This window comes from Ochotona princeps, chromosome 18 (assembly GCF_030435755.1).
Source record: "Ochotona princeps isolate mOchPri1 chromosome 18, mOchPri1.hap1, whole genome shotgun sequence".
Classification (NCBI taxonomy): Eukaryota; Metazoa; Chordata; class Mammalia; order Lagomorpha; family Ochotonidae; genus Ochotona; species Ochotona princeps.
Window position 1 is genome coordinate 39,166,800 of NC_080849.1, and position 25,991 is coordinate 39,192,790.

Sequence of the window (25,991 nt, forward strand, 5' to 3'; positions counted from 1 at the left end):
TTGATCCCAGAGCTGACCACCAGCCTCTTACAGAGGCATCTGCGTTGACCTGCTCACGTGGCTTTCCTTGCACTGTGCAGATGTTGTTGTCATCCAAGCAACAACAAGAGAGCTCACTCAGCGGGTCTCACATGGCATATGCTCTCTCAGGAAGTTCTGTGCAGTAATGGAACCAACTCCTGTGGGGACCCAGAGAAAGTCAAGACTAATGCCGACATGTGCAGACATCCTGATGAGACTGTAAAGGGAGAACAAGCCACTGTTGGAAAACCTATGGCCAAGGAAGCCTATCAGAGTGAAGGCCTGGCCTGGCTGGTGAGCTTGCTGTACTGTTCAGCCTGAAGTCACAGGCTGGTCTGCAGGTGCACCCTCTGATCAGCTCAAACATGGCTCCAAATGTGCTACCTCCATCTTATGGAGGATGACTGCTAGGCTTACATGGCCTACTGTAGAACCCACCTTATAGCCACACGGGCAATAGTTGCCTAATCTGACATTCTGTCTTCAACATGGCTTGGAGACATTCTGCGTTGGTGTCTTTCTGGGTGCTACTCTCAGATTAGGAAGGTGATCTCCCACTAAAACTGATGCCAGATGCCCAAACTTTTATAAAAGGGGAGTATCAGGCCTGGCAGATCAGTTCAATAGCTAATCCTCTACCTCCAAGCACCAGGATCCCATAGGGTGCCAGTTCATGTCCCTGATTATCCACTTCCCATCTAGCTCCCTGCCTACGGCTTGGGAAAGCAGCAGAGGATGACCCAAAGCCTTGCACCCATGCAGGAGGCCCAGAAGAAGTTCCTGGCTGCTGGCTTTGCATCAGCTCAGCTCTGGCCATTTTGACTCCTTGGGGAGTAAACCAGCAGAATGAAGATCTTTCTCTCTGTGTCTCCTTCTCTCCATAAATCTGTCTTTCCAGTAAATAATAATAATGATGATAATAAAAGGAGGAATCAATCTCATTCTCAGTTCTATTGATCATTCTTATGAACTGAATGAACTAATTCAGCCCTAAGTCAATTGTGCTCTGGGCTTCAGTTGGAGAACAACTCTCAAGTTCAGACACTCAGGGCTTTGAGGAGAGCTAGTTCAGTGTGCTTAAGCTGCTGTAGCAAATGTCTCTAAAGCAAATGTCTGACAAACAACAGATACGTATTCCTCCTTACTCTAGAGCCTGGGAAATCCTCAAAGTATCACCAGATTCACCTTTGGGTGAAGGCTCACTCTTTGGGTCAGGGATAGCACATTCTCTAATGAACTCTAAAAAGCTTCTCTTCTTAAAATGATTCTATTAGTGGATGCTGACACAGTAGCTCAACAGCCTAATCCTCCACCTGCAAGCCCTAGCATCCCATGTGGACACCGGTTCACATCCAGGCTGCACTATTTCCTATCCAGTTCCCTGCTTATGGCCTAACAAGGCAGAAGAGAATGGCCCAAAGCCTTGGAACCCTGCACCCACATGGGGAGCCCAGAAGCTCCTGGCTCCTGGTTTCAGATTGGTTCATCTCCAGTTATTGTGGCCATTAGAGAGTGAATCAGTCGTTGGAACATCTTTCTCTTTCTCCTTCTCTCTGTCTCTCCCTCTCTCCTTCCTGCATTTCAAATAAAAATTAATTAATTAAAAAAGCTATTGCATCAGGAATTAGGTGTCAACATAAGAATCTGGAGGAGACATCAGTCTTGAGAGCACAGCAGGGAAAGTACTTGTGTGGGAATAGTTAGAGGTCAGTAGTTCATTCACCCTTCTGCAAGCCAGCCCAGCAGTTGCTGTTCTTAACTTACCCTACTTTAAGTCCTTCTGAATTCCTCTGGCATTTGTAGGGTGACCTACATGCAGAAATGCCCTAGTAATAGCTCTGTGAAATTCACTTAGATGCTGTGTATAGAGAGCATTGAGGAAGCTGTTCATCACTCAAAATAGTTTCAGTGCTCTTTATAATTGCTGAGCTTGTCACATGCCATGGAGTGTTCTGATGTTATAAACACACATACACCACAAAAATGCCCACATCCATCCTATGCAGTGGTCATTACCAAGAAACTTAAAACCACCTCTGTGACTCTCCTATGTTCTACCTCACTCCTGGCTTCAAACAATCTTTGCTTTTTTTTCAAATTTCTCTGTCCCATTTTCTTTATTTCTTGTTTTATTTTAACCCTATTTAATGCTATACATTTATGTCAGAGGCTTTAAACTGTGCTTTACAGGAGTCAAAATAAGCTAACAGATCCACAGAATACCAAGACATGCAGTATATGGCTATACCATGCCATTGGGAGCATTCAGAAAAACCCTAAACAATAACTTCATCCATCTGGATGGAAGCATGGGATTAGCAGAACAATTCTGAAAAGTGTTTTGTGTGCAATTATTTTATTCTGACTTTGAAATTCTAGAAATTTATCCTGGAAAAATAACTGAAAATCCAGGCCACACTTAAGTGTATAACAATTACAGTACATTATTTTTAGCGATAAAGTTGAACATCTACCAAAGGGGCTTATACAAATTAAAAGTTTATTAAAAACCTCAATATATTCCACTTAAATGCAGCCATTAAAAGAAGCATCTCTTTCAAAGGACCTTTATATTTCTTTTAATTTTTAAAATACATTTCGTATATTTAAAAGACAAGCAGGAGAAAGAGATCTCCCATCAACTCATTTATTCCCCCAACCAACTGCAATGATCTGGGCTGGTCCAGGCCAAAGTCAGAAACAACGTTCAGGTCTCCCATGTGGGTGACAGAGAACCAAGCAATTGGACCATCTTGCTCTCTGTCACAGATGGCAGCTTAACTGTCTGCATCACAACACCGGTCCCCAGAGAACTGTGAGCCCTAGGAAAAATGTTCACGTTATCATGTTTAGTAAAATGATAGAATACATGTGTTTCCAATTGTGCTTTTATATGTTTATGGGCAAGATTGGGAGTATATTTTACAAAATGGAAACTCTGAGAAGTGATATTATAGGTTACATATCTTCATGCCAGTTTCAGTTGATAGCAAGTTTCGCTAAACTGAAATATCAACTTTAAGAATTTTTGTTGGAATTGACCTTGGGGCATACTGGGTTAAGCTACCACCTGTGACATCAGTATATCATACAGGCACCAGTTTGACTCCCAACTACTCTATTTACAATCCAGTTCCCTGCTAATATGCCTGGGAAGGCCGCAGAAGATGGTTTTAGGTCCCTATATCCATGTGAGAGATGTCAATGAAATTCTTGGCTCCTGGCATCAGCCTGGCTCAGCACCAGCCACTGCAGCGCTTTGGGGATTGAATCAGTAGATGGAAGCTTCCCGTCTCTCCCTCTCTGTGTAACTCTGACTTTCAAATAAATAAAATGAATGCTGGTGCAAATAAAGAAAAGTTGGCATAGCAATTGTGACGTCACTTAGGACTCTCACATCCTGTATCTGAGTGCCTATACTGGAGTCCCAGCAATACTTGCCATTCCAGCTCCCTGCTCATGTGCGTCCTGGAAGGCAGCAGATGACAGCTCAAGAAAACTTGGATCTCTGCAACCCATATAGGAGACCCAGATGACGTTCCCAACTCCTGATTTCAGTCTGGCCCAGCCCATGCTATGGCAGGCATTTGCAGAGTAAATCAGCAGATAGGAACACTCCGTGGATGTGTGGATGTGTGTGCCTTTATAGCTCTGTCCCTCTCAGCCTTTCAAATAAATGAAACCTTTTGAAAAGAATTTTTGTTGAGTAGGCAGCAAACCCAGTGGAATGGTACTGATCCATGTGAACCACTTGGGTTTATATGCAGCCCTTTCTTAAGCACCCTGTCTTCAATGCGTGTACTCTGAGAGACAATGTGGAGAAAGGCAGCCCCAAGTGTTCAGTCCTTCAACACCCTTTGGCCACATAAGAATAAGAGAAAGCGTCTTTACCAAGAGGAAGAAAGTCCTCACAGCTTTGCTGAGCTTGGAAAATGGGTGGGGAAATGTTTCCTTGTTGCTGACTCACTGTGTGACTTGATTCTGCTTAAGTACACACACCACAGGGCACATGACCTGTCCTCTAAAGGGACAGAGGATCCTTCCACTGCAAACCAGTTGCCCTAATTTGGCTACTGGGAGGAGCCCACTCGCTCACCAGGATTCCAGTGTCTACTGATCAAATTGATCTTATTATTTCTTCCCTCTAGGCCTGGGTCATGTTGTTTTCCTGGTGACTCCAGTGCCAATGTGCAGCAAGCAGAAGGCTCCAAATTCTACTCCTGACAGGCAGCTGGTATCACATGCTCAACAGGCATTATCTATAACCCAAGGCACCAGAGTGCAGACTAGGTGAATTCATTCTGACCTTTATTCATCAAGTATTTACAAGCAAACCAACTGACAGAACATGATGGAGAGAGCAGGGGCCTTGAACGCAGATTAGCCTAAGTTTGGCACCTGTGATCATCAACAGGTCACCTGCCCACTCTCAATGTCACCTATGCTTTCACGTACTGTTCCAATGAGAAGAAAATTAAGTGACATATTCAAATTGGAAGCACAGAGTAGACAGAAGCCAGTGAGGACTTGAGTTGAACCCTACCACCTCACTTCTTGTCTCACCTGTACATGAGTATATTCAATGGATACTAAGAGAGAATCTAACCATAGTGGCTTAAACCACAGAACAACTCTGATTGGCCAATCCAGGGCATTAGTGATATCCCTTTTCTACTCTGCCACCACAGCTCCCCCTTGTGGACACAAAGTGGCTGCAGCAATTCCAGTCATCATATGAATACAGGATAGTGTCCCAAGAAAGAAAAGACCATCTTCTGTTGATATTATAGAATCAGAAAAACTTCCCTCAGAAGCCCCCAGCACACCTCCACTAATGACTCAGCCAGAATTTGTCACGTGCATGCCCACACCTAACACAGATACCACCACCAGCCTGGACAGGGAGCCCCCTTTGAGGGCACTTGTGGCTTTACAAGGACAGACCCAGGGGCTGGACTCAAATTCCATTAGCTCAGCACCAGCACCTGGTGATAAGGGTTGGCTTGCTGCATCACTGCTGGATGGAAGGCATCACGTGGCAAGAAACCAAGGTGTAGCTCTAGTCTCCTGTTTGTAAACAACCTATACAGCCCCACCTCTAAGGTCTCAGCCAATCCTAATTGCCCCAAACTCCCCACTTCCCAACACCATTGGCATACATATTTTGGGATTAAGGTTCCAACACATTTGTAGGAGGCAAGCTCAACCCACAGCAGCTCCCTTTCAACACATCTCGCGGGAAGTATGGCAGACATCTGAGCAAAACTGGAGTACTGCTAGAGAAAGCAAAGGAGGGAATGGATGTTGGAAAGATTATTCCTCACTGTCTCTTCACTCCTCCCCACAGGAAGCCTCATCTGATCTAGATTCCAATTGGTGAGGAGAGAGTCTAAGCTAACTAGCTGGCAGAGTTTGGATGGCTAAGGATACAGGGAATACAGACAGGCAAGATGCAGGATGGACTCAGCTGGAGGGAATTACAAAAGGGGAGGTCAAAGGGTTTGGTAGACCAGTACAATCTGCTTCACAATCTGTCTAGGGCTAGTCTTGCTGGAGCATTAACCGGGTCAATGCAAAATTGAGGCCAAGTGCATTTCAATCCGTGCTGGTATGAACAAAAGGTAAAAATGCCCATGCTCTCATTTGAGATCACATAAATGAGCATTTGAGTGGTATATGTGTGTGGACATACTGGGGAAATTTCTGACTGGGCAAACATACAGAACTCAACTCCCTTGAGCGTTTTAATTGCATCAGTAATTCATAAGCTACAGCAGGCATCTGACACAGCAGTTAAGATGCTACCTGGAATATCCACATCCCAGAGCAGAGCACCTGGGCCCATGTGTTAGCCCAGATTTCAATCCTCACTTCCTGCCAATGTGCAAATTAGGAGGCAGTAGTTGAAGGCTCAAGTATATGGGAGTCCCAGATTGAACACCTGGTTCCTGACTTCAGCTTGGCCCAGAACCGGCAGTAGGAAGCATGGGACAGGTGCCCCAGGGAAGGAAAGAAGCAAACAAGTAGGTGAAGGCTTTCTCGCCCTCTCTCTTGAATAAATTAAATAAGTAAATTTTTAAAATAATTCATAGAGGTTTGGCTATCTACTGTATATCTGGTTGTAAACTAGTCCGTAAAGAAAATAAAAGACACAGCGTCTGGCCTTGAAGAACTTAAACTCAAATGACGGAGTCGAAAGTAATAGAAGCAAAGCTCAGTAACAGAAGCCAAATTCCAGATGCTGTGGGATCATGGGCTAAGGGGCGTGATACAGACTAGAACTGTGGCGGGAGCTCAGAGAGATTAGGAATGAGCTGACAGAGGGGCAGATGGAGCAAGAGGGAACTCAAACTGTCATAGGGTTTAACTTAGGGGAGAGAAAAAAAAAAAGGAAGGGAGCCACAGGTATGGGAGGGAGCCATGACAAGGCAAGAATGGCAAGAATAGTGAATGACAAGGTTGGGATAGTGAGAAATTATTTGAGTGAGGAGGGGTGGGTCATACAGCTTTAATTTCATGTTAGACTCAGAGGGTCACTACTAAAGTTTGGAGTGAGCTACTTTAGAAAGTGTCTTGGTGTGATCCCACAAAGGTTTTGTGCTGTTTGGGAGCCTTTCTGGGAAGCTGAGCTTAGCCATGTGTGTGGGATGGTGTGCTGAGCACGTTCTTTCTGTAGACCCACAAGAATGTCATGATCCTGAGCAGACACTGCCAACAGGAGCTCTGAGCAGCAAGCGTGGGCAAGCAATGGGCACTAATTTGGAGCCTGGAGCACAGAGTGAAGGTCTAGCCCTGGACCTCACTAGCAAATCACTGAATTCTCAGGGCCTCGGGGCTTTCATCTGTGCAACAGGCTGACAGCCCACCCATTGCCATTGCCAGGCACCCAGAAAGCAGTCACTATTTGTCATTTCCCATCCCTTTTTGTTCATCACTAAAGCAATCTTTCCAATCTCATAGCACAAATGTTGCAGAGAATGTAAAAACTGTCTCCTCTATAGACACCCAAGACAAGGACAAAGTTTTGAGTTTTTCTGGATTCAAAAGCCAGAATTTTTGACTCTCTGGTATGTCTGTTTGCCACTCAAGAAAAAAACAAGATGAAAAAACTGGGGTGGATATCCACTCCCAAGTTCAGCTTCCTGGAAAGCAATGTGTCATGGCTCAGCTAGTTGGGTCCCTGCCCACACATGTGCGAGCCCAGGCTTCAGTTCCGGGCTCCCAGCTGAGGCTTGGTCTCCCTCTATACCTGCCAGTCTTGCAGAGTTAACGAGAAAATGAGAGCAGTCTCTGTCTCTGTCTCTGTCTCTCTCTCTCTCTCTCTGTGTGTGTGTGTTTCTCTCTTCCTGTATTCTCTCTGCTTGTCAAATAAAAAAATAATAATTTTTTTTTAATTTGTGCTTTCTATAAAAGCTCAGAATGTCCTAAGCACAAAACAATATACTTCCTCTATGAGGGATAAAGACTTTCAATTTCATCACGAATCCTAACTTTCAATTATATGTTGACTTAAAAATTAAATAGTCATTGCATATTCAGCTGAGAAGAGGGAAGGTGACACCAACAGAGGCAAGTGAGAGAATAAAGGATTGGATTCCTGTAGGGTGAAAGGTTGGGTCACTCCTTTTACTTTAGCATTTTCCACCTTTATTTGGGGGGATTTTGAATGATGCTTACATAGTTGACTATTGGTGAGATTTGCTTCCAAATCTTCCCCACTCTTCCTCTTGTAAATGAGGAATGGGGGGTGGGGATTAGGGAAGAAGCTCCACCCAACCTCCCCACTACCCCAGTACCCAGAGATGGGAAACAGTCATCTGATGCCACCCCAGAGTTCCCAATATGGAGTCTGCTCCAAGTGTTCTGCTCAAGTAATTTCCATAGTTCTAAAATGCTATCAGTCTCACCAATCCAAGGATGAGGAAATCCATCCAAGGTCCATCTACTGACACAAGTCACCCAGAGTCTCCATCCACTCAGATATTCGCTGTCAATGCTTGGCTGGAGTAGTTTTTCTACTCTCCTTCCTATGGCACCAGATGACCTCTGTAGGCCCCAAAGGATTGCCAAATCCTATATGTGCATCTGGGCATGCCATTCACTACTATGTCTAAGCCACTGAGAGGTCCTGTTCTAACACATGTACTCACTCCATGGTCAGAAGACAAATCCTGCAATTCTCCCCATGGTTGGAGTTCTGAGTCCAGCAGTTCAGTTGGGAGGATCCCCACAAGAAATCTAGTCAGAAGGGATCCCAGACCTGACTATTGTGTGTGATTGCCAGTATGGGGTCCAGCTCAGTCTATCGCCCATGTCAGCCTACACACTCACTGGTAGTTGTAATTGCTGGGTCAGTTTTGTCTCCAGCTCTATCACTTAGGTAAACCAATGGATGCCGTGGCCCAACCCAACCCTGCCCACCTCACACTTGGCATTCATGTACACCAGCAGGACTGCAGTCTAGTTGGGTGATCCCCCCAATAACTCCCACCAGGTCCACCCCCCCAGCCGTGGTTCCTATGCTTGCCAGTATATGCAGCAGACTGGCCCAGTCTGCCCCACATTCCATTCAGCCCTCAAATACATCAATCAGCAGTGAAACTTAGCTCAACCAAACAGACTCCGCTATCCAACCTACACTCATGCCAGAGGGTGCCACCACCTGTCTGGCCAAGCCCACCTTCAGAACTAATTATCATGCTCACCACTGGGAGTTGCAGCCCATCAGGGAGGTGCCCACAGTTTCCCTAACAAGCCCACTCCCAGCCCCGGATCTGCATTTGTCAAGGACTTGCTTCCATCCCAGCACTTGCCAGTGATGATGCGGCAAAGACTAACCAGCCTGCACCTATTCTGGCTCATATATGCACCAGTGGCTACAGTCAGTTAGTCCAGCCTGGCTCACCCCCTAGCTCAGCTCACATGCAGGTCAATAGGTTTGTAGCCCTGCCTGGCCTGGTCCACTCCCGGTTCCAGTACTCACACTCACCTTGGGAGCAGTGGCCCAGCAGAGGAGCCCAGGCTGTCCCCCTACTGGGCTTACACCCTCCCCTCCGGGTCTCACATGTGCTGGTAGGTGCTGAGGCCCAGTCTGGCATGGGCCACCTCACCTCAGCACTTGCCGGTGGGTAGTGTAGCATGGCCCAATCTGGCCTGCCTCCAGTTTCAGCTCACCAAAGCCACCCAACTCAAAACCACCACCAAACCCACCCCAGCTAGCCCCCAATCCTAGCCCTACTGTGGACTGGTTTGTATTGTGACCTGACCCGGTATATCCTGCATCCTGCCCTGTTTCTCAGCTCTGCCAGTGAGTGTTATGAACTGGACCACCTTGACCTGTCCCCACATGTGAGCCACACGTATGCTGGCTGGCAGGTACCCAGCCTTGGTCCTTGTGCTCACCTGCAGGGACTGTGACCTGACAAAGGAGTTCACCCTGCTCCTCTATTAGATCTGCTCACAGTGGCAGATCTCGCACGCACTGGTGGATCGTTTGCCAAGAATGATTTAGTCCACCTCCTGTCCTAGCAGGAACACTGGCCTTCCTCAACCATCCAACACTTGTTCCAGTTCTTAATGTTGGGTGTTACAGCTCAGTCAACCCTGGCCCATGGATATAGTTCTCACATGGTTTAGCAGATGCTGAAAACTAGCCCAGTGCATCCTATTCCCACTCTGGCTCTCATGAGCACCAATGAATGCTGGAGCCTAGCCCAGCTTGGCACACCCCAGACCTAGTCCACACCCATGCTGAAGGATACTGCAGTCATGTCCAGGCTAGAATGCCTTCCCCATTCTGGCACTCACACTCACTCATGGGAACCACAACCCAGCCAGGGAATCCCCTTGGCTCCCCAACCAGGCCTGTTCCCAGCCACAGATCTCATATATGCCAGTGGTTACTCTGACCCAGCTCTGCATAGCCCATCCCCCATCTTGGCCTTTGCCATTGGATGCTGCAGCCTGGCCTAATTCGGCCCATCCCCAGTGCCAACTCTCGCTGGTGTATGCTGCAGCCCAGCCACATCCAGTCTGCTCCCATCCCTGGCTCAAGCAAACCAAAATGTGTGACAGCCTAGCCTGGCATGCACATGCCAGAGAGTTAAAGTTGGTCTGATCCTGTGCAATCTGCAACCTCCAGAATCAACCCACACACTTCCCTGGCCTGACCAACACCCAGACCAGAATCACATGCTCACCAGTAGGAGCTATGTTCCACCAGAGGAGTTTCCCGTTTCCCCACCAGGCCCACTCCCAGACCCAGATCTCACATGTGGAGCAGGCCCTAGGTTCTTACCAGGTATAGTCTGTGCCCTCCTTCCCGGCATTTGGATGAGCTGGTGGGTGTTGTGGCTGGCCCATCCTACACTCTATTCTTGGGTGCGTCTATGGGTGCTGAAGCCCTGGACCTGCCCAGCCTGTTCCAACTCCAGTACCCATGAGTGTTGAAGGTTTCCATGGCCATGCCTGACTCAGCCTGTCACCACCCCAGCTCTTAAGCAAGCCAGTGGGAATAGAAGTTCCACAGGGGTAAGCCGATATATCCTCTACAGAATCTCTCTGTACCTGGTTCTCTCATGTGCTTCTTAGTGTCATGACTAACTTTACCCGCCCCTGTTCCAGCTATCACTGGGGGGAACTGGGATTTAGCCCTGCCAGGCAGGGCTCCAGCTCTAGCTTTAGTATGCACCAATGGATGGTGATCCATGCTAACTAGCCCGGCTAAGGTCTCCCATAAAATCCGGCAGCTTCCAACCTCCAAATTGCTTGGTCTCAGCCCACTTGCTTACTTGCAAGTACAGTGCCTTTGTCAGTGGGAATCCCTTAGAAGTCATTCCTTGCCTGCAACACACTCCCTCAGGGATCTTCCCTCCCACACATCTCCTTCCCGCCCTCCCTGATCAATCCACAGACCACACATGTGGGGAGATCCCCAGGCTCGCTCCACTTGCCTGGACATGAAGCCTCAGGTCTCCCCACGCCTCTGCCAAGCACAATCCCCCATCTCCCCAAAAGCCCACACCTCAAGTCCCATGAACCCCAAGTCCATGCCCCGCCAGCAGCACAAGCTCAGGGGCCCTTACTTTAGCACTTTTGTAGCAAAGATATTATTACTCCTTTATTGTATAACAACATGTATATTAATTTTTTTAACATGGATAATCCACAGGGCCATCACTGTGTTATAGTAGGTTACCTGGTGTCTGCAGGGCCAGTATCCATAGGGGCACGGGTTGACGTCCCGGTCACTCCACTTCCTATTCAGCTCTCTGCTTATGGTCTGGGAAGGTGGCGGAGAATGGACAACTGCTTGAGCCCCTGTACCCACAAGGGACACCTGGAAGATGCTCTCCTGGCTTTGGCCTGGCCCAGCCCCAGCCATGGCAACCGTTTGGAGAGTGAGCCAGCACATGGAAGAGCTCTCTCCCTCTCTCTTTGTAACACTCTCAAATAAATAAAATTAATTAAAAAAAAAAAAAAAAAAAAAAAAAAGAGAACTCACTTGCTTCCAGTTCCCCAGACCATGCCTGGGCAGGCAGCGGCCTGTGAGGGGGTGTAAGGTCAAGAGAAGTGACTGCTGTGTTCAAGAGGAGAGGGCTATGGCTTATTTCTTTCATAGTTTGCCTTTCTCCTTCAAAGAGGAAAAGCTGCTTATTACTCACGCCTACAGAAGGCTTGCTTCCCAGAATGGAAAAACAAAAAACAAAAAACAAAAACCCAGAGTCTTAGAACAGGAAAGAAAGAGTAACGTAAAACCAGAAAGACAGAAATGGGAAACGCGAGAGCCACTTGAGGGCACATGGGTCTGTGGCAGTGAGCCCTCAGACCTGACTTACATGCTCAGAACAGCTGCGCCTGAGGAAGGCTGAGGCCCCGGGCTGGTTCAGGCACTGCTCCCGAAAGTGTGTGTGAGGATGGAGTGTGGATTTTCTGTGGAACTCGTGTGTGTGTGTGTGTGTGTGTGTGGTGTAGGGTTAGGCCTTGGGTGTGAACAGTGAATGTGTGAGAAATGTGGAGATGGGTAAAGCGCGGACGAGGCTGTGTGTGCGTGAACATGAGGCAGACTGTGTGTGTACGTGGGCCTTGAGGGAAGGATGTGTGTGCCCTGAGTGTAATGTGGCCAGCAAACACTTCACTGGAAAATGCAACTGCGTGAGTGCCAAGAGGGTTGTGCGAGTGTATGGAAGTGTGGATGAGGTGTGTGTAATGTGACAGTGCAGACAGGGTTGAGACCCTGGACGTGTTTGTGTGTGGACACAGGAATAAGTGTGTACTGGGAAAAGAGTGGTGTGAATGTGGACAGTTTGTGCGGCGGGGTGAAGGGGTGTCTGTGTGAGTGTGGACAGAGTGGAGACGGCCGGGTGTGCGGAGCGTGGCGTGCGTGCGCGCGCAGCCGGCCGCGTGTCCTCGCGGCACACAGCGCCCCGGTGCGCGCGCGAGCGGAGCGCGTGGCCGTGGCCGGGCCCCGGAGGGCGGATGGGACGCGCCCCGCTCTGTATGCACGCGCGTCGCCGCCCCGGCTGCCGGTCTCTGCGGAAGGCGGCGGGAGAAGCGGAGCCCGGGAAGCGGGCGCGAGATCCCCGAGCACGTCGGCTCGGCTAGGAGGCCGCGGACATGTGCAGGATGTCCTTCAAGGTGAGCACCGTGGGCTCGGCCAGGGACTGCCGGCCAGCCCGGCATGGAGAGGTGGGACGCCGGCCTCCATCCCCGGCTACGGGCGGGTCAGACCAGGAAGCGGCAGGAGGCTAAGGCAGTCTGGTGGGTTTGCGGTTTGCTTGCATCCGCTTTGCTCGGGTCGCTGGAATGTGGGCACTTAGGGTTGCGGCTCTCTGGCGAAGGGGCGGCGGCCGCGGTGGCTGCTGTCACAAGGGTAACAGGTCTCGGCAGGGGCGGGAGGAAGCCCGTGGTCAGTGCTTTGCTGCAGCCGCAGGACTCCCCTCCGCTGACACTGCTGGGCGTCTCGGGTCCGCAGGGCGGAATCTGAGTGAGTAGTAGAATGGACCTGCCGTCCCTTAGAAAGCTCGAAGCTCTCGGACCCGAGTGTGTTGCAGTCACTGCATTTAATCCCCTCACTTGAGCCTGAAAATGAGGTTAACTGATTTCCATGGTAAAGAGGTTTTAGTTTAAAAAAAAAATGCCAAGGGGCAGAGCCCTTAAAAGGAATCCAGTGAGTGTGTATGTTGTCTCAGCCCCCTCCAAGACCCATGAGATAGCCCTGCCTGGTGTTTTGTTTGTTCTTTGGGAAAACTAAGATTGGAGAAGTTCGATAACTCTCCCCACAGTCTGGTAGCCAGTCAGTGAAGACAGTTAAGACAGCAACTCAGTGTTATCAGGCTGCCAACCCGCTGTCCTCCCGTCTGTTACCCGAGCTGGTGTGCAAGCAGCGGAATGACGTGGGAGACCACATGTTAATAAGCCCTGGCCGCAGAGTGCAGAAGGTGCAGAGCTGGGAGACCAATCAAGAGGATGTTGTGGTCATCTTGGTCCACCGTGGTAGGGCAGTGAGGATGGAAGGCAATAGGCCAGTGTGAATGACTTACACATTTTCAATCTACAAGAATCAGCGTTGGATATTATGCACTGAGTCAGGAAGGTGAGAGGGCTGAAGATAAAATATGGTTTGGGATAAAGTTTGAAAATGAGTGGGGAATCTAAAGAGGGGTGTTGATTCAACAGATGGATAAACGAAGAGCCACCCTCCCCCACTGCCAGGATGTGCAGGGAAGTACGGGTAGAGGTATTTGGGAATCAGTAGTACTCCTCCCTGTGTAGGAATGAATGTCACGGCCCAGTGTTGAGGACACAGTGTTGACAAGGAAGAGGAAAAACGCTGAGAGTGAGCAGAATGGGAGACACCCGTTGAGAGGCAGCCGCCAGAGAAGGGTGGGCGGTGGCAGACACATGTGCCTTCAGTCATGTGCAGCTCAGGAGCCGGAGATCATCAGGCTTTAATGTGAAGGGGGCCGTGGTGGTACATAACGCAGGGAAATCAAGCTGGGAATTGAAAGGGCCATCGCGTTGGCTGACAGATCAGCCATGGGCACCTTGCCCAGCCCGGTTTCTGTAAAGTGTTAGGGGCAGGAACCAGACTGCAGTCATTTAGGAGAAGAGTGGATGAAAACCTTGGTGTGCAGGAGTCTTTGAGGAACAGCTGCAGGACACTTGGATTTGCCAAGAGGAGTGGCCGCAACGGGATCCCGTACTGCTGAAGGGCTGAAGACTGGCGTATCAGCAATCAAAAGGCAAATATCCCAATTCTAAAATGAATAGAGGGGTCCGAAGGGACATTTCTCCCTAGCAGATGTGCAAGTAGCCAGGAAGTACCTGAAAAGCTACCTAACATCTTTACCCGTCAGGGAAATGTAAATGAAAACCATAATGAGCTGGCATTTCCATTCACAAGGGTGACTGTAATCTGTAAGATAGACAGTAGCAAGTGTTGGCAAGAAGTGGAGAAGTTGTAGCCCACATATATTGCTGATAGGATTGCAAGATGATGCAGCCATTTAAAAAAAGGTCAGGTCTTTCTTCAAAAAGTTAAATATGCAGTTGCCACATGACCTAGCAATTCTACTTCTTGGTATATACCTAAGAGGAATGAAAATATATGTTCATACAAAAACATGTATGCTGATATTCACAGCAATAGTCTTCATAATGGCCAAAGCCTGGAAACAACCCAAAAGTTCCTCAACTGATTATAAAAAAAATACGGTGTACATCATAAAAACCACAGAAGCCTGGCGCAACAGCCTAGGGGCCAAAGTCCTCGCCTTGCATACATCGGGATCCATAATGAACACTGGTTTTTGTCCTGGCGGCCCCGCTTCCTATCCAGCTCCCTGCTTGTGGCCTGGGAAAGCAGTTGAATATGGGCCAAAGCCTTGGGACCCTGCACCCATGTGGAGACCTGGCTCTTGGCTTTGGATTGGCTCAGCCTTGATCACTGCGGCCACTAGAGGAGTGAACCAGCAGATAGGAAGGTCTTTCTGTTTCTTCTTCTCTCCATAAATCTGACTTTCCAATAAAAATAAATAAATGTTAAACACATGCACACTGATGGAGGGGCCTAAGCAACAGATGCTTATTTCTCACAGTTTAAAAGACCAAAAAGCCCAAGGAAATAATGCCAGCAGATAGAGCATCTGTCATGAGCCCCTGACTTGCAGACCTACTCCTTGTCACCTACTGGAGGGAGAAATATCTGGTTTCTCCCTGTCTTCTTTCAAGAACATCAGTGCCATCATGGGGTGCTCACACATCGTTGGGCTAGTGCTCCAGTGTATGGATTTTTTAGAGGATACAAATGTTCAATCCATAGCATTCTTCCCCCTGTCAAATCTTTGTCCTTCTTGCATGCAAAAGGTATTCATTCCATCCCAACAGTCCCTGAAACCCTCACTTCAGCATCAACTCTGAAATCCAAACCCAGAGTCCCATCTCCATAGCAAGTAAAGGCTCGAGGTACAGCCCATCCTGTGGTGAATCGCTGTGCTGGTGTGAGCGTGTGAATCAAGCAAGTTGCAAGCATCTGAAATACCAAGGTGGGAAAGGCACAGGACAGATTTCCCCTCCACGAGGTTGTGGAATCTGGGGATAGAACAATTGACTGCAGAGGTTTTCAACTGCAAGAGAAAAACTGAAAGGAAGAAATAGAAATTGGATCCCAAGCAAGTCCAAACCGTGGCAAGGCAAATGACATTATTTTTTGAAGATTTATTTATTTTCATTTGAAAGGTAGAATTTACCAAGAGAGAAGGACAGAGAAAGGTCTTCCAGCTACTGGTTCATTCCCTAAATGTCTGCAATGGCCAGAGCTAAGCTGATCCAAATCCAGCAGCCAGGAGCTTCTTCCAAGACTCCCCCATGGATTCAGGGACCCAAAAACTTGGGCCGTCCTCTGCTGCTCTCCCAGGCCACAGGCAGAGAGCTGGATGGGAAGTGGAGCAGCCAGGACATGAACTGGCACTCATATAGGATGCTGGAACCACAGGGTGAAGGATTAGCCCGATACACTACCATGCCAGCCCTTTGGTTCGTTTAAAAATATATATTTTATTATGTTAAAGGCAGAGAAACAAAGCAAGCGAAGAGGAAAAAGAGGAATGGAGGAAGAGACAAAGGATGTTCTTTCCATTTTTAGCTCTCTCCCCAAATGGCCACAATGAAGCCAGGAGTCTGGAACTCCATCTAGGTCTCCTGTGTGGGAGACATGGGCCCAAATACTTGAGTCATCCTCTGCTGCCTTCCCAGGAGCATTAGTAGGGAGCTGGGCTGGAAGTGGAGCAATCGGTGCTCTGATGTGGGAAGCTGCTATCCCAAGCAGGGGCTTAACCCTCTGCACAGCAGCGCCAGCGCCTCCTCTCTGGTTCAGTGCTGTACTTTCTGGACCATCTAGGACAGGGATTCCATCCTTAAGAGCCTCAGTGCATGGATTTGAGGAAGAGGTGGGAAGCCCACTAACATTCAGTGTATAACCTGCCGTCTCCACACAATGGCATATCATTGAGCCATAGAAAGGAACAAAGTGCTAATAATTGCTGCAACATAGATGAGCCTTGAAATCATCAGGTTAAGTACAGTAAGCCAGACACAAAAGGCTACATATTGTGTGATTCTGTTTGTATGAAATATCCCAAATAGGACAATCCATAGAGGCAGAAAGTAGATGAGTGGTGGCAGAGCATGGGGAAAGGAGATGGGATGTGATTGGGAACTGGTGTGGAGTTTCTGTTTGGGGGATGATGAAAACGCTGTGAAGTAATTGTGGTGATGGTCACACACACAAACATATCAAAATTCAGTAAATTATATGCTTTAAAAGGATGGATTTTATGTGAATAGCATACCTCAATGTTTCATAGTATTTTAGAAAATAGAAGATCAGTTTGCAAGATAAGTGGTATACAGGAAATAATTTCATTTGACAGGAGAATATGCAGAAAATTCAGTTTTGGGTTTTGAGACTTCATAAGCTTGGTGCATTTTTAAAGATGATTGGATGTTTTAGCTGTTCAGATGTGTTTGTGGGAACAGTGACACACAAAAAGATGTAATTCTGTATGGTTTGAAATGGATCTTATGAGGCGTGTAATACCAAGATTGTTACTTTATAACGTTCACTTAAGCAAAATTGAATTTAGTGTTGAGCTTTAGTCTTGCATAGACTGACCTTTAAATCCTGCCCAGCTAAACAATACTGTCAAAAGTTCCCCAGCTCCAGGCACTGCCTAGATTGCCTCGTATCTCGGCGAGTGTTACACTGCTGGGAGAAAAACAGCCAATAGCTGGTGGGCATTCTGGGCCTGATTAATGCCAAATTTGTAAAAACTAAATCAGTGTGTCAGCATGGCTGCCTGTTTTATTTTGTTTGTTTGTTTTTGTTTTTTAATATGTGGGAAAGGCCGGGAACACCAAACTGGGACATCCTAGCCTCCAGGCAGAGGGGCTGCAGATTACCAGATGACAAAGGTGTGGTGATGAGTTCAGGTGGGAGAGCCTGAGGGCATGAGTAGGAATGACTTTGGCAGCGCCAGTGGACCAAACCACTGCGTTGCGGGTGATAGACCAAACCTGACCCTGCATTGACTCAAATCATAGTCAAGTGAGATCACCCCAAGTGAGGTTTCTTGGAAGACTCCCCAACAAGACCACTAGACTCAAACCAAAGCCACAAGGAAAATCACAAAATATGTAGTTTGACCTTGGTGTACATGTATCAGAACTGGGCCTACTCACTCACTGATACCTGTGCAGTGGACAGCAGACCCAGATGCACACGGGGGACATGACAGCCAGCTCATCTAGCCTAGCAGGAGGGATTGACTGCCCCATCAGAGGGTGGAAAATAGAACAAGTTTGGACCATTGCCCTGGCCAAGCTTTGCAACATGTTCGTGGGTCTGTGGATGCACTAAGGTGGACTTGGTCAGCAAATAGACCTTGGAAAGATTTCCTCAACCTTAGTGCAATGAAGCCTTAGTGCAATGACTTGGGAGCAGCAGGGATTCTAAGCTAAATTAGTGAACTCCTCTGAAGTGTGGATACAGTGACTCCAGTCAACCACCTCCCATCACAGCAGATACAGCAACATGCACCCACAGCCTGCACACAATAATGAGGCTGTTTGTTTGTTTTAAAGATTCATGTATTTATTTGCATTACACACAGAGAGAAAGAGAATACTTGCTGGTTCACTCTCCAGATGGCTACAGTGGCCGACACTGGGCCAGACTATAGCCAGATACTAGGAGCCTCATCTGGGTGTCCCGTGTGGCCAGCAGGGGCCTAAACACTTGGGCTATCCTCCATTGCTTTTCCTAGGCTGTGATGAGCATGGAGCTGCACCAGAAATGGAACAGCCAAGATATGAAGCAGCACCCATTGGGATGCTGGTGTCACAGGTGACAGTTTTATCCACCATGCCACAGCTCACTGGCCCCAGTATTGTAACATTTTTGAAGGGCTTTGTGTGATATTGTTCTTAGTATTAGTTAGCTGTGACTGCCTCATTTTTCTTTTGTCCAAATTTTTCTGCAATCATATAGATTAACTCCCACAATAGCAAGAACATGAGACCTGCACATGACCTTCACCGTGTCAGCAGTGTTTTCTGAATACCACATTGGGTATTATATTTCATAGCTGCCTGATTGAAGATTTGGGAGCCAGGCACATGTCCATTTTTGCAGGCCCTTGAAAGACTCAGTAGCCCTCGGCTTTATGTCCCTAAAACCTGTGTGGGAAGAGGCCCAGCAACATTGGTCAAGTCTGTGGGAAAGTAAACAGTCTTGTAAGTCACATCTCAGGCCCTTCTTGAGGTTGCAGATTCACAGTACATTGGGCTGTTGGCCTCCCAACTTGGGGGTCCCCTTGTGTCTCTGTGGCTTCCCCAGCACGCTCTTCCCCACTCATCACTTCTCAGCAGTATCATTTTGCTAGTCAACTTCCCTTTCATGACTGGCAACTCTGGATTTGTTCCAGTTGGGAAAACAGACACATGTTAGCTAGAATTCTTGTTTCTGAAAGTCAGCAGAAATTCAGCATTTCCCGCCAAGTTTCAAAATCTGAGCCTTTCTCATGGATTACACAGTGGCATCATTTTTCCCAAGAGACTTTTGTGTTTCCTTTTTGTCACTCATGTGTTGGTTACTCAGTGGTGCATTTTTTCATGGTGCTGTAATTTGTTGTTGATGTTGTTGTTGTTGTGGCTGTTCTAACTCATACCAGTTGTTGACCTTGTTTCATGGCTTCTCAACCATGGAAATGTATAGTGATGGAGTACTGGGGTCTATCATATACAGATGCGGGGGAATAATGGAACGTGCATCCCTGCTTTCAGATGAAAGATAGATTCCCAATGAAGCTGTTGGACATGTGTAGACAATGGGAAGCTGGACCGTCTGACATTGTCTGTACCAACAATGTCGGGGTACGCTTAAATAAGAGACTGATAGAATTATGATTCCTTATGAAGGACTACATTATTGTAGTAAAATGGGGAAAATCTGACGAGGGTGGGAGTTTGGGGGGAATCCCAGCCTATACGAAATTGTACCACATAATTCAGAATTCAAAATAAAAATATATTAAAAAAAAAACCTGAGCCTTTCTGTGAAATCAAACAAATAAAATTTTGGTTCATGGACTCCACTTCCTAGCAGCTCTTTCACCTACTCAGGACCTGTTCTTCAGGACTGCAAGTGTCCACAGCCTACCACCCTCAGGAGTGGGGGGTTTGGGGGTCAACCATTAAAGGAAGTAGCCATTGCTGAAAACACCTGGGTCCTTCCTGATCAGGCTTTACCCACGGAGGTAGAGCATGGATTGAGCCTGAGCAGAAGTAGCAGAAATCTGGAAGCTTCTATAGTTGGTCTGAGAGTATGTAAATTATCTCATACTTCAATGATTATTTGGATGAACCATAGAAAGTAAATGAACATAGCCATCTGTATGTTGTTTTAAAACTGAGATGCAACTATACCATGTAATTCACCCAGCTAAAGTGTTCATTTTAACTATTTATTATAAATTCACAGAATTGTACAGTCACCAGTGGAGTAAATTTAAGAACGTTTTAATCACTCCAAAAAGATGCTTCCCTCTTGCTAGCAGTCACTGTTACCTCAGACTTGCTGGCTTCCACCAGCTGCTCATCTGCTTTCTTTCTGTCCCTATGGATTTTCCTGTTCAAGATGTGTATGCTTTGCACAGACTCTGCACATTGTCTGAACTTCTGAGTTGGGAAATGCCTGAAAAGCAGAGTTGCCAGGGCATATTACTTTTTCTCTCCAGTTTGCAATCACTGGCAGAAGCATGGCAATAGTGACCATACAGGGCTGAGCTCAATGTTTATTAAGCATTCTGATAGCCAAGGACAACAACTGACTTTGGTGCAGTTGATGAAGCCACTGCTTGTGACAGCAGCATTCCATATCTGAGTGTCCGTTCATGTCCTGGCTGCTCCACTGCTGATCCCGCTCATGTTCGTGCACCTGGGAAAAGCAGCAGAGCATGGCCCAATTGTTGAGCCCCTGCCACCCCCCATGAGAAACCTGGATGAAGCTCCTGGCTCCTCAATCCAGCCTTTCCCAGCCCTAACCATTGTAGCGATATGGGTGGTGCCAGTGGATGGACAATCTTTCTCAGTCTCTCCCTCTGTTTCTATTTCTCGTCCAAGATAAGTAAGTCAATATTTTTTAAAAATTAATTGTCTACATCTGTATTCTCTCCAGGCTTTTAATCAGATTTCTGTTCTGCACACTGTGTCTTCTGTTCCTCTTCCGCACTTGATTGCTGCTAGTGTGCCAATGAACAGTGCATTAGCCACAATGCTACAAAATTCCAGCTATCAAAGGGATTTGACAAAGGTGGAAGTTGACACTCAGTTTCTATCACAGCATCTCATAGGTAACCTCTTGGACTCTGCACCAGACTGGGGTTTCAGTTCTGCCTCTGTTACCAGAATCAGCTAAGCTCCTATCTCAGTGACATTCAGTCATTCACTTATGTCACTCAGTTGCCTTTGTTGTTAAAAGTGGGAGTAACACCAACATGCAGGGTTGCTCCAGGATGTAAACAGTCTGAAGCAGATGACATGCTTAGCATACTGCCAGAGACAGAGCATGGTCTCAGCCTTGGGTTGTGTTGCTATGACTTATGGCACAGCCAGCCTGGGACAGGCTCACTGGCCTGCTGTGGAGACCTGGATAAGCAGTAAGGCCCTCCAGTACCTTTGTACCTTGCTGTTTGTGCCAAACGTACTCACACATGCATCATCTTTAAAGGCTACGGAATTGCCCCTGTGCCACACCACATCATCTCGGTTGTGAGCACGTCGTACACAAAGATTGGAAAGGTATGCCCGGAGTGTGGTTTCTCTGAACCCCAGACAGAAGGGAAGCCTGAGGGCTTTCCACCTTGGCAGGAGAGGAGCTCAGAGTCGGGGCAAGCAGGGGAGCAGTGGGGCTGGACCACTTCCTTATTTCTCGCTGTCTGCAGACATGGGGCAGGGCAGTGTCATGGCCAAAAGATCAACCCAAGAGCTGTCTGGTGCTGAAACCTGACATGCCGTTCATTCCTCACCTACCTTATCTAGAAAATGGCCCAGGGATAGTGACCTTGCCACTGCGTTATCATAAGGAATGAACAAGCTAGTGTATGCCAAGGTCATACCATGCAGGCCAGTAAGTAGCTGGAGGTCCCTGGCCTGCAGTAAGTATGTGACCACAGTGTGACAGAAGTATTTGCCCATTTTGTTGCTAGACATTTCTACCAGAGTGTCCCAAAGGTACCCAACACTCAGCATGCTCAAAGCCAAACTCATTCTTTTTAACCAAAGCCTGTCCCAGATGAGGCATTTCTGATTTTGGCCAATAGAACTACAGTGACCAGACACAGAACCAGGAAGCTAGGAGTGGATCCACTGCCCTCTTCCCGCCTCTCTGGCACGCGCAGTCACACAGCAGCACTATTGCAATTAGATCCTTACAAGAACTGCAGTCTGCCTCATCCTCTCATTCCCACGGTGGTGACCCTATTCAGGCCCTCATAGTTCATGCGCATCTCTGCAGCAGTCCCTAACCCTTGTACACATTGAGCTCTGTCCGGCTGCTCAATCCATTCACTGCAGCTACCCACAAGGACCTTGCTGAAACACAGAACTGACAGCATCTCCCCATCTTAACATACACCCTTCGGCAATGCAGTTGATAGAGCAGATAAAACACCTTTGGGATCTCTGCATCCCAGATCCCATCAGTGTAGAGACCCTGCTGTTCTGCTTCCCATAGAGCTTTCCACTGATGCAGTGCTCCAGTGCTTGCTTCCCTGCAACTCATCTGGGAGACCCAGACCAGATTTGTTGACTTCCAGTTTCTGCCTGGTTCAGTGATAGCTTTGCAGGTATTTCAGGAGGAAAGAGAACCAGAGAGCAAAAGAATTCTCTCCCTCTCAAATAAAATATGGGGAAAAAAAAAAACCATGCACCCTTGACTTCCTCATGCCACTGAAAGTACACTCCAACCTGGCACCAGGGAGTGGAGAATGCAGCCCTGACTCCCTGCCCGCTGCCAGCAAACCATACCGCCACTACCTCCACATCCTTGGCTTCAGCCACGTGGAGCAGGTGGTAGTTCCCAGGTCCCTGGGCAAGCCTCAGTGTCTTTGCCTGCACAACCCCCTCTACCTGGAATACACTTCATCCCTTTTCCACCTAAGCCCTTCCTCATCTTTAAAAACTCATTTCAAGAAGTGTTTTCTTCAAGGTGTTCCCAGTCCTCCTCCTCTGGAAGAACTATTTTCTGGTTTGTGCTCTTATCACAAGTGCCTGCCTTAAGAGTTTCTTCTCTGGCCGTGGAATGAGTGATGGTGTCCATTCACATGGCTTACTTTCCTAGAGGGCCTAGAGCCATTTGGCGCAGAGATCCGACTTGACTGGTCCCTCTAGCCTTGGTCCCTGGGCAATGCCTCACGTTAGTCACCAAGTAAATAGTCACCTGGACACTTGCTACACAGAGCTGGGAGGGCTCTGCATGTGTCGCAACCGTAAGTGCATTTATGCGTACTGTCTCAATGAATCCTCCAGCAACACATAGCAGAGGTTCTAATTAGCATCGCCATTTGACCGCAGGCAACAGAAGTTACTTAGAGCCCTGAGCTGGGAAGCGCTACCGGGACCTGAACTCAGCTCTCCCTGCCCCCTAGATGCCTCCACCTGTCAGTACACCAGGCTCTTGAGAGAAAAATGAAATAGTGACAACTCTTCACGAAGCTTGTACATTTGTCTGTCTGTGCTGCAGTGGCAGAACACCAGAGACTGGGTTCATTCAGTGTTAGAGGTGGTACAAGGATGTTATTTCTTTTTTTTTTTTAAAGATGTATTTTATTTTTATTACAAAGTCAGATACACTGAGAGGAGGAGAGATAGAGAGGAAGTGGAGCTGCCGGGATTAGAACCAGCGGCCATATGGGATCAAGGGGAGGACCTTAGCCACTAGGCCATGCTGCCGAGCCCACAAGGATGTTATTTCAACTGGTGTTCATGTGCAGACCTGGATGGGACAACAGCCGAGGCAGGAGTGCTAAGCCATAAACAGGCTCAAAGAGTTTTCTGGCTCATTTTGGAGAAAAGAATCACCTCAAATTCCAGATGAACCGTCTGCCTTCCCTGAAGGGGTGAATTTTTCAGTTTCTAGCTGAATTGCAGCCATGGTGTTCACACCCAGCACTTGCTGTATTTGTACCGAGATGGGTCTCACTTTTGAGTTGTTAGTTACTGAGCAAGTGATGGTAAGGCAGCTTTTCCTCATGTTAATGTCACTCTACTATCACAGTGCTTCCATTCTAGACTGCTTTGTTGAATAGTAGAAATTGCTGATATTTTCCTTTAGCCAAGTGAAACAGTGTATTTAATGCAGTACAGGAACCCACTCTCAAATAAGGAGCCATAAAGTAAGAATTCTTGGAACACAGCACTGCCATACCTCTACAAACTTCTATGAGACAACTTCTATGAGACCTGGGGGCAGATGGTATATACTGTAGGGATGCCTGTATAAAAGGATGATTTGCATCTCAGGCAGGATTAAGTGGGGATGGCATGAGATTTCATCATGCTGCTGAGACCTCACACAGTTGAAATCTTAGAAATTACTTCTTTCTAGAATTTTCTGTGTAGTGTTTTTTTTAAAGATTTATTTATTTTATTACAAAGTCAGATATACAGAGAGGAGGAGAGACAGAGAGGAAGATCTTCCGTCCAATGATTCACTCCCCAAGTGACCGCAACGGCCGGTGTGCGCCGATCCGATGCCGGGAACCAGGAACCTCTTCCGGGTCTCCCACGCGGGTGCAGTGTCCCAATGCTTTGGGCCATCCTCGACTGCTTTCCCAAGCCACAAGCAGGGAGCTGGATGGAAGTGGAGCTGCCGGGATTAGAACCGGCGCCCATATGGGATCCCGGGACGTTCAAGGCGAGGACTTAGGCTGCTAGGCCACGCCGCTGGGCCCTGTGTAGTGTTTTTGGATGGTGGCTGACTGCAAATAATTGAAATCAAGTGAAACTGCAGATAAGGGAGAACTACTTTATCAACCTACAGGTACTCAAAAGACAATAGGAAAAAGGCCTGTGGGTCAGCTTTGTGTTTAAAAGCCACCAAAGGCCTTGATGCAATGGCTCAATGGGTAAATCCTCACCTTTCAAGTGCCAGGATCCCATATAGGTGCCGGTTCCCATCCTTCTCTTGGTTTATGACTGAGAAAGCAGTAGAGGATGGCCCAAAGCCTTGGGACCCTGCACCTTTGTGGGAGACCTGGAAGAAACTCCTAGCTTCAGATTGGCTCAGCTCTAGCCATTACAGCCATTTGGAAAGTAATCCAGTAGATGAAAGATGAGTCTGTTTCTGTTTTTCTCCATAAATCTGATCTTCCTTACCAATAAAAATAAATAAATCTTTAAAAAAAAAAAGCCAGCAAATCATGTGCTTTCATTAAAGAAAGTCAATGTTATTAACTTCCTGAGATTAACACAATTCTTTATTAATACAAATAGTCTGGATTTAATTTTGCCTGTTCATCCTGTTTTTTGTGAATATGAAAATTTGCTAATATACTTCTGACATCAGCATTTATGATCTTGGTCTGTTTCTTGCCTTTGTACAAGTCCAAGAGAGAAGCCTTTGCTGCTTTGACTGACCACCTTAAAGCAGACTCCAGGAATGTCACTAATGGTAGCATGCCCTTTTCAACCAAATCCAGCCGTCAGAAATTCGTTTTCGTCAGTGAAGTGCAGGCAGCCTTAGTTGGGCATGAAGGCCAGAATCTTCTTGCTGTTTTGATCTGCTGCATCTGGACACACTTCCTGATGGCTGAGCTGGGTTGCTTGGTTTCACCCCCACTCTCTCTAGCACGATCCACTTGGCGTGGGAGGCACCCCCAAATGGGTTGGCCTTGAGAGCTGTGCCCGGGTAAACCTTCTTGTACTGCTTATCTGGTCCTGCTGGTGGCTTCAGAGCTTCCTGGCTGTGCGGAGGCCACGGCACTTGCCCGTCTTGCCGACACAAAGGCCTGATCAAGAGAGAGCTGATTCTGATTTTTAAATAATCACTGGACTGTAGGCAATTAAAGCATTTACAATTCTGTAGAATACCATGTTAAGCAATGACTGAACATCATTTAGTTCTTGCTTACACTTCCAGGTAGTCGTGTACTAAACCAAAGGAAACCAAGACTGCCAAGGGCCAGGTCACCTTCCCAAAGCAACCAGATCCAGAGGTGTCTGGTCCCCAAGCCTAGCCCCCTCCCTATTATGAGCTGTCTTCTGCAAACCCAACCTGATTTGCTACAGAGAAGGAAATGGTGTTGGTCAGTGGCTAAATCCTCACCCTGCAAGCGCCAGCATCAGCTGTGGAGACTGTCACTGTGGTTACAGCTTTAACTTCACAGCTGTAAAAGGACTCAGCACTGGGATGG

At 47.5% G+C, this 25,991-nt stretch overlaps 1 protein-coding gene and 1 pseudogene across 2 annotated transcripts in view; one reads left to right on the plus strand and one right to left on the minus strand.

The window, feature by feature from the left end:
* Positions 1-12,492: 12,492 nt before the first annotated feature.
* The window catches only part of ANKRD29 (ankyrin repeat domain 29), a 49,464-nt gene continuing 35,965 nt past the window's right edge, over positions 12,493-25,991 (plus strand). For both annotated transcript variants that reach the window (XM_012931531.2, XM_058676852.1), the window contains exon 1: positions 12,493-12,657. In XM_012931531.2, the coding sequence (XP_012786985.1) occupies positions 12,637-12,657 (21 nt within the window). In that variant the 5' untranslated portion in view covers positions 12,493-12,636. The remainder of the gene's footprint in view (positions 12,658-25,991) is intronic.
* On the minus strand, positions 12,836-25,671 carry LOC131482488 (small ribosomal subunit protein uS12-like; annotated as a pseudogene).